Source organism: Bos indicus x Bos taurus, chromosome 1 (genome assembly GCF_003369695.1).
Source record: "Bos indicus x Bos taurus breed Angus x Brahman F1 hybrid chromosome 1, Bos_hybrid_MaternalHap_v2.0, whole genome shotgun sequence".
In the NCBI taxonomy this organism is placed as follows: Eukaryota; Metazoa; Chordata; class Mammalia; order Artiodactyla; family Bovidae; genus Bos; species Bos indicus x Bos taurus.
In genome coordinates, this window is record NC_040076.1 from 37,266,632 (window position 1) to 37,276,224 (window position 9,593).

At 35.0% G+C, this 9,593-nt stretch overlaps 1 protein-coding gene across 2 annotated transcripts in view; it reads left to right on the forward strand.

Moving 5' to 3' along the window:
* Positions 1 to 8,758, forward strand: part of EPHA3 (EPH receptor A3) — a 407,461-nt gene extending 398,703 nt beyond the window's left edge. For both annotated transcript variants that reach the window (XM_027553293.1, XM_027553216.1), the window contains exon 17: positions 6,016 to 8,758. In XM_027553293.1, the coding sequence (XP_027409094.1) occupies positions 6,016 to 6,121 (106 nt within the window). In that variant the 3' untranslated portion in view covers positions 6,122 to 8,758. The remainder of the gene's footprint in view (positions 1 to 6,015) is intronic.
* Positions 8,759 to 9,593: the final 835 nt, after the last annotated feature.

Consider the following 9,593-nt stretch of genomic DNA (forward strand, 5'->3'; position numbering starts at 1 on the left):
ATAGGCAGATATAGCATGATAACTGTATACCCCCACATTTGTGAATTTCTGTTATTTCTAACAAAGCCTAACCTTTGTGGAAATGGAAATTTGAGAACTAGGTGGATAATCTGATATACAGGGGAACATGTCAAAGTCTAAAAGTAGTTCTCAAAGATACTAAATAAACAACTTATATTATACTATCACCTATTCTTAAGTGATCTGATGCTAGAAAATAAAGTTATAAGCAAGTTTAAGACATAATTTTCCTTTAAAAGGCTTATGATCGGTTTCAAAAGAGAGAAATGCACAATTGATAAATATTAATTAGTTTTATTTTATAATTTATAATTTCATGTGTTAAAAGCTAGTAGGAAATGACAACCCATTCCGGTATTCTTGCCTGGAAAATTCCACGGGCAGAGGAGCCTGGCTGGCTATAGTCCATGGGGCCCCCAAGAGTCGGACAGGACTGAGCACACACACAAATACACATCTTAGGGATCCTGTGGTACAATAGGGATCCTTTGGTAATAGGACTTCTTTGATATGAGAAACCCATGGCCTTAAGGAGAAGGGGTTTATAAGGAATTAAATTAACCCAGTGAATAATCCATAAAAGTCATCCTCATTCACCAAGTTTGCTAACTGGAAATAGGAAGTGAAAACTGGAAACCATATTCTTCATCACTCTGTGAATGAGACAGTTGACTTCACTTTCTAATGAGGCTGCATCATTTTTTCTTGTTCTATTCAGTGACTTTTCTGTATCCTCATGCACATAGCTGAAAATGACTCTCTCAGTCCTAGATCGCACAACCTTGGTATGTCATTCAACTGACCAGGGTCCAACTCTCTTTATTCTAAGTCCCCAGGAGAGACATTCTGAAGGCCTCAGTCCTGCTTATAGATAGACTGGCTTCTCCAAAGACATGTTTGCCATGAGCTAATCATTTCATTTCAAAGGAGGTGGAGTGAGATAGCGTGAACTTGGCTCTAGGCATTCTTTCTTGAGGGTAACATAAAGTACTGCTCCAAAAGAGCTTTTGTGTGGAACAGATACATCAAAATCATCCACAATTTTGTAGCTTGTAAAGTCTCTTTGGAAACTGTATCCATCTTTGAATCAAACTCTTCTACCTTTTGGTCTTTATTACATTAAATAGACCCTTTAGTGCCCTCAACTTTCTGTAAGTCATATCCAATATTTGAATATTCAAATGTTGTTGAGCATCTAAAGACTTTCTCATCTTGTCAATCATTTAAATAAAGACACTTGGAATGTTATAGATTAGATGCCAAAAGGGAGTGTGTAGTGTAATTAATAGAGATACAAACACCTAACAAATAGGTAAAGGAGTTTACTATTAATGGTATAGCATCCTTATCAGAAACACAGACATCACAAAAGGATCTACAGAAAGGGTAAATTATACTGAAGAGGTGAATTTATTCTTAGAATATAAACTCACACTCGTTTACTTAATACGTGCTAGCATTCCTGTTTGAAATATAGTATTTATTGAATAGACTTCTGACCCAATTGACAATGTGCTTTGGGTTTCTGTGATAGTTATTTTGATCAGACACAGCCCCAAGATATGTTAATATATTTAAATATTTTTAGAAATTCTTACTCTAGTAGTGTAAATAGTTTGGGTTGTGACAACAAGACACCTGCTTTAGAGCACAGAAGCATAGCAAAGAACAAACACAAAGCTAAAAATTTCTGCACCATTGCCAGATTTTCAAAGGCAAAGCTATACAAATGTTTATTCTCAATAAAGTATCAACATTCAGAGCTTTTGGATAATGAAACAGTATACTGAAATGGATGAGGCAGAACCTTGTTAATATGATTAACAGCGAGCTCACAATTTAAATATAGTCAGATATCCTAATCTACCAATGTAGACAGAATGCTATTTGTTTAAAAAGGTCAAGTGGCAGCAGCCTTTGTTACACTTTCACCTTAGGAATGTGTGTCTCTGGTACAGCATTGGATAGCAAGCTCTTTTTGGGCTGGCTGGAATATTCCCACTTAGTGGTTATGATTATTTAAACAAGTTGTGAGTCTATATGCAAGATTAAAGCTGATTTTTCCTAGGATACTCAGCTTTTTCAGATTTTCCCCTTCACACTGAGCCAGTTGGTTTCAGATCTCTGTATTTCAAAGTGTTTCTTCTGTCCTTTCTTCTCAATTTAGGGTCAACAAAGAATTAACATATGCTGACCTAAAACTCCTTGAAAAGTATTGTTGACTTATTGGTTCTCTGTCTCATATGCCACCTTCCTTGTTTTAATGCAAAGGATTATTTCATATGCCACCTTCCTTGTTTATATCACAAATATAAGAATTTTAAAATATTTAATACATTAATCATTTAGGGAAATATAGTGAGGCAACATTTTCATCTTCAATGTTATAAAAATATTTAACTCTATATTTCATCCTTTCTTTTGCAGTCTTAGGTGTATTGCTTGAATTTGATTCCTTCCAATCCTTATTTTCTTGGTGTTGTCCAGACTCAATTCAGAAATGATTCCCTTGACCAAATAACTCTAGAGTTTCTTTTAGAATAAGACTTTCAGATTATTACCTAAGAAAGAATATTAAATTTGTTTTCTTTTTCTATCCAAACTATCAATCACTGGACAAGTGTTTCATACTCAAATAAATATTAGCTTATTCCAGTTAGTTTAGAGATTTCATTTACATGCCAGCTACTCGTCACCTAATTTTCAAATAGAATTTTTTAAATGTGTGGTCTTATTCAGTCAACATATTTTTAAAAAAATATTATTCCATAGCCTAGGATGGATTAAGGAAGGTTAATGTGAGAAGGGAAGAGAGAATAAGAAAGGGCAAGAGTGATTATAGAAACTGGAAAGAGAATTAAGTGTGTGGAATGAGTCTGAGCAGATTAGTTGCTGCATGTCATTACCCTGCACCCTCGGATGCCATTTTCCAAGTGTCATCACCTATCCTTTTGCCTTTGAAGTATAAGATAGCTTATTAACCTCTGGTCTCAATCTTGAACTGCTCTTTAGTCTTGAACTTTTCCATTGCTCTTCTCAATAGGTAGTCCTAATGAGATAAGGATACAGGGAGTGTTACTGAGACTACAGCAGCGGGATGTTTAGAGAGATTTTGGTCATAGCAGAGTGGCAGGTAGAAGACATTTTGATGGGTGGAAGAGAGTAGAAGATACATAGAAGCTCAAGCTAAGGCATCACCTACAGGGATGTTTACTGTAATCTCTTTCCCAGTATAATCCTTTGCATTAAATAGCAACAAGACTCCATATCAGCTTGCTTACAGTGGGTTCCCAGATGCTGAATCTGAAACAGTTTTATGCAGATTTCTTCATGTACCCTTGGGACATACATTCCATAAAGAAGCGATGAGGAAGCATTGGACTGAAGAAGACTCAGTTCTACTTGTTGGAACAAGAGTCCTAAAGCTGGGCTGGTCCTTCAGACTTGTCCCAAATTGGTCTGTGAACTTGCAGTATCTGATTTTTTCCAGTGGCCAAAGAATCAGTGGTTCGGTTCTAGAGGAAAAGTCAGGGTTAAGCATCATAGCTTGTATTACTCCCTCATTATGCTGAAATTTCTCAATGACCTCAGGAAATTTAGTATAGTACCTTGGAGCATTTTTTCTATCTCCCCATGATTGTATTTTGTTTTTAAGCTTATAAAGAAGGCAGAAAAGAGGAGACATAGAAGAAAATTAGCAAGGTATAGTATGTATGTATACATAGATATATAGAGAGGGAGATAGAGAATTGGAAGAAAGATGAGAGAAGAAATGTAAAAAACAGTGAGAATCTATTGATTTATACACACATATTTATGTCTGTCCTGTTTTCGGCTCTTAGATTCATAGTTCAAGGATGAGTAGAGAAATGTTTGTTGTTCATTTTAAAGATAGATCCTTGGTGTCTTTATAAAAGAATCAAAATCCTGTAGAGCACGCATTCTCAAAAGCAGGGTTCAACATAGATAACCTAGGTGTGGGAAGGGACAGGGAAGCCTGGTGTGCTTCAGTCCAAGCGGTCCAAAAGAATTGGACACGACTTAGCAACTGAACAACAACAATACTTAAAATGAAGGCTTCATTATCCACAGTTACACAAAGGGCAGCAAGCTAGATGTCAGCATAGCTCCCCACTAGCCTTCCTGGTGAAGCAAGGTGGCTAAAGACTGACCAGAGAGGACCTCAGGCAAAATACAGGCTATCCATAGAGAATTTATTAGCCTCTTGAATGGCAGCAGGGTTCAGGGGTAACCTGTAGGGCATTGTGATTTCACTCCCAGCTTAGATAATAGGAATGCAACTGAGCTTTGATTAATTTTATGCAGCAGATGCTTAAATAACATGTAAATTGCTTCTTAAGTGGTTGCCTATTTTCTTCTTGCACACCTTTATTGCTTGGGAACTCACTTTTTAACAAATCATTTGGTTCAATTCTATGTAGTTAAATTCCCAATTTTTCATTCTTTCTTAAATGCTCAATATAAAGGAGCCCCACCTTTGTGTGCATTTGCATGTGTGTGCTATTTCTTCTTGCCATTTTCAATTTGCCTAGCACTCCAAGTTGCACTTAATCCTCTGTCAACTTCCCAGATAAATATATTTTGGACAACCGATTTATTCTTTAGTAAGTACATATTGAAAGTGAAAGTGAAGTAGCTCAGTCATGTCCGACTCTTTGCAACCTCATGGACTGTAGCCTACCAGGCTCCTCCATCCATGGGATTTTCCAGGCAAGAGTACTGGAGTGGGTTGCCATTTATATTGAGCCCCTGCTAAATGAGAGTGATTGTTTAGGGTGTGTGTGATAAGCATAGTACAAAACCCACAAGAATCCTAGTTCACATGGAATTCACCTTCTTGTTAGACAAGACAGAGTAAAAAAATAAATAAACCAAAAAAAAAAAAAAAAGGCAATATGCTGGATGGTGATACATACTTTGGAAGAAAATGAAACAAGAAAAGAAATAGAAGTGCAGATATGAGTGCAAAGAGGTTTTACAATATGAAGTAGAGCCATCAGGGAAATCTCATAAGAGAGGGATATTTGAGTCAAGACCTGAAAGACGTGATTGTATGAACTACTTAAATCAAGAATGTTTAATTAATTATTTGCACATGTTTAGCTAAGTCTTCCCCCTCCCCCCAAATGAAGTTCCATGTATTCTTATAATATTTATTTCAATTCCTGGTTTCCAAGTATTAACTATTTTAAATCTAATGATTTTGATAGAGAAATATCCTTGCCATTTTTTGTAATTTGAAAGAACTTTATACTTTAAAGAAATTGTTCCACTGATCTATGGCTGAACAACAAACTTCCCAAAACTAAACGGCTAAAACAACAAGGATTTTATTGTACACACAGTGTCATGAGTCATGAATTTGGGTAGAGCTCAGGTGGGTGATTCTTCGCCTCTGGGGCTAGGGTTGAATGAAGTATTCAGCTAACATGAATCTGATCTAGTCTGGAGGGTTTGAGATGGTTTCATTCTTTGCCCTGGTTCAGATGCTACATATACCAAGGACTGTAGACCAAGTGCTTACTGATGACCTCTTCAATAGGTAGTTGTATTTTTCCACTGGCAGCTCTGGGGCCTAGAGAGGGTGCCTCAGGAGATAAGAAGTAGAATCTGTTAGTTGCTAAAGAACTGAATGCAGAAACTGATACAGTGTCACTCTAAACACAATCTATCAGTCAAGTCAATCCCCAAGTGGGCCCTTACGTGGTGAAGTTCCAGATGGACAGGAATTTTGAGGGGAACACTGTTCAACCCACTTCCTATATTCATCCTACAGCCTATATTCTTCCACAAGGACAAAGGTGGAGTAATCAGGATATATAATACTACACATATGTTACAAAAATCAGAAAATTATACCTAGAGCATTGGGATCTGTAATTGTACAAGCTTTGTTAATTGAAAATATCCCATTTACATACTGTCCAGGAGCCCATGATTCTCACCAGAAATTTTCTTTTTTTTTTTTAACAGCGACATGAAAAAGGTCGGTGTCACTGTGGTTGGGCCACAGAAGAAGATCATCAGCAGTATTAAAGTTCTAGAAACACAATCCAAGAATACTCCAGTCCCAGTGTAAAGTGCTATTTCTGGAAGAAAGTGGAAGATGTGGCATCACTCTGCAGACTGATGACAACACTGGAAATACTGGTGGACATTCCAAGCCCAATAAGACACTCAGATACGAGTAAAATGCCTTAAAATGGAATTAAAAAACTCTTTATTTTCCCCTGTTGTTTAGTGGATGGGTGGGTGGGTGTATTTTGTTTTGTAATTGCTTTTTTATATTAGTTGATGGATTAAATCAGAATTCTTCAGCGCAAAATGACAAAGAACTAGCATAGAGCCATTGATCATAAACTGACTATCATAAAAGCAAAACAAATGAAATAATGCAATGACCATAGTGGCTGTGCTTCTGAATAGCCACAGAAAAACAGACTTGTGATATTTTTATACACAGAAGAGATCTGTAACAGGTATTTTGTTTCTTTGAAAGCAAGCAAAATAGAGGAATTCATACCTCAAACTATCCGGCCATATTTACTACCTTTTCATTGTATTATTCTCCTTTATCTGTTCAAAAGCATATAGAAATGAAGTTTGTAGTTGTTTTAAGTACTACACATTTTTGATTGTTAGCCTCCTTAAGTATTATCATGTAAAAATGTGTTTTAATTTTGAAGAAAAGTACGTATTTATTTTCTTTTTAATTGTCTTTTATTGTTTTCTATTTATGCCTTGATGATTTAATTTGGATTTGTGACAGCCAAGTGCCAAATGCTCTCTCAAATTGTCAGCAGTGAAAACATGATAAACTAGACACAGAAAATGATGTGTTTCTTTCCAGACTGTTTGAATCATACACTCATATGTATCTACATCTATATATAAAAAGAAACAAAACCCTTTCCTTGTTCATACACTAACCAAATCTCTCACAGTCTGAATTATTCCACCCATTTCTGTCTCTCCATTTATTATAAATTGTGTGCTCCTAATTTAGTGTGATATACCGACTTGTGTATAACGGATTTTCAATGACATACCTGCCTTGCTCTGGTGCTTAGGAGACCATAAACTCCCTCCATTGGTAAAAGAGCTATATTAGAGCTCCTGAATAGAGAATGCTACACTGGAAAGGATTGGGGTACTATTTAGATTGTTGTATTAATTGGCAATGTAGCCTACAAGCTGCCTATAAGCTGATGCATGACTCAAAAAGATCACTGGCTGACTGGTTTTGAAATGCCTCTTTATACATTTGCTTAAACTTGTTGAGCTGATTATAGGGAATAAGGATTACTAAACTATTCATCTGCATCACTGAGCTTTTGCTAAATTAATTAAACATTGTCATCATCAATAGCAAGTATTATTATCTTTGAGTCTCCAGTGAAATGCACCTATTATAGTTTTGGTATATATCTTAGAAACATTGAGCTTCTTGACACTTATTGAACATATAATCGTCAAAATAGCTGGTTGTCCATCAAGACTCAAAATCTGGAGAGATCTCTTCTTGCAAGGAACTTGGACTTGCTGTTCCATAAAGGTCAAATATGAACATACTCCATAATATTTGAAATATATACCTGGTGGAGATCTAGCCATAATACATTGTGAAACAACATTTTAGCTCTATCTATAATCTTTCTAATGCTGATATTATCATGTTATTGGAATACGAAATGCATATGTCAGAAGAATAGAATGGATAAAACAATGCTGCAACCTTTATGTTCTTATGCAAAATGGAACACTTACACAGCTTACAATCACAGATCAAAATTCACAAGTGCTAATCTGTTGTAAATTTAGTGTAATAAGGCTTATGTTGTATTCCTTCATATATAAAATTATTTCTCAAATGTCTTCAATATTCTTATAGTCAAATCATCCTACTAGAATTATGTATTGGGTGTATAAGAGCATGAACCTTTTAAAAAGATATATATGATTATGAAATTAATTACAAATTTCACCTAAGCCTGCTAGAAGCAGCTCAAAACCATTTTTTAAGCAAACATTTTGTTTTGTGGAATGTTAGATTGAGATGTGAATCTGGCTTCAATCTCATTTTTGTCCAGACTAGCATTTACTTTCTTAGGTACTATTCTGTGCACACTCCACAAAATCTGTGCATTTCATGAACTAGGAGAAGTTGAGGATTGTTTAATCTATTTCATTTATTTTGGCTGTGGTTTCCATTTGAAAGTAGAAATTGTATATGCAGTATATTGCTCTTCATTTTTCACTATTTTTCTATCTGACTTCTTACAAATTTACTTTTCACAATCCTTACCCTGTACATATGTAAACATAACAGTGTACGATTCTTAACTGTGGAATAGAGGTACTAGAATGCTTATGGCCATCTCTTTGTACAGAAACTGCGTTGGCTTTCAGTAAACACGAAACCACAATTGTTTCATAATATCATGTACCATACTATCTGATTGTATCTTAAGTTTGATTTACATATTTATTTCTGGTAACTTGCCCATGTTAAGCTGTACTAAGTATCAAATAAGCCATGTATAAACGTGATATGATTGGCAATATGTGTGTACTTTAAATTTTCATCTTCAAAACATTACTCATTTAGTCTATGTTGTACAATGTAGATGGCCTCTTACTAATGTAAAATGATTTGTAGTGGAAACATTTATATTTTTATAATAAACATAACGAAAATATTTTTTACAGATTGGAATATGGAAGTGGTCTTTGAACCTTTTTAAATATTATAAAAACGTGCTTATTTGAACAGCAAAATAATGAAATTTATGCAAGTCAAGAAGAATGTGCTTCTGTTTATTTTTTCTCCATTAGTGGGGAAGAGATGTATGTTATGTTATCCATAGACATTACCAAGGCGTGACTGTATATCTTTTAAAATACTGCTCTAGTTGATATAATTTTACATTGTAATTCCTGTGAGATAATTGCTTTCCCTCTGTTGTTCCAATAGAAATCATGGAGCCTTTCTTGACTTAGGAGTGCTGTCTGAATCGCTTTGGATGGGAGAATGAATGATTTAGATTCATAACAGCTCCTAGTTCTGAGCCTGCTCTTAGAGATTGTGGATTGATGTTCCATAGGGATTAGAGATGCCAGAGTAGTTTATGTCCAAAAGAAAGTTAGAATATCACTTATGAAAAAAGAAGAAAGGAATTCTGAATGGGTCAGGTAAAACAAAAATTAGAAACAATCAATAAACTGGAACTTCAAATAATATTCTAAGAAACACTTAAAACTTTGAATAAAGTAGATTCCTAATCATTTGTAACTTATTTAAAGAAAATAATTATATACAAAAACCATTGCTAACTCACAATATGAGGCAAGATAAGTGATCAAGATTTCCATAGAGGTAGTCACAAAATAGATCAGATTTGAATTTTCCTTGAAAAAGAAATAGCATTCAATCTTGTTGAGAGGAATAAGAATAATGTGTAAGCAGGAGATAAAGGAAGGAGGTAAAGAGAATATATTTAATTCAAGATATATATTTTAAGCACTATTATGAGATGGGTATTTTCCTGTCA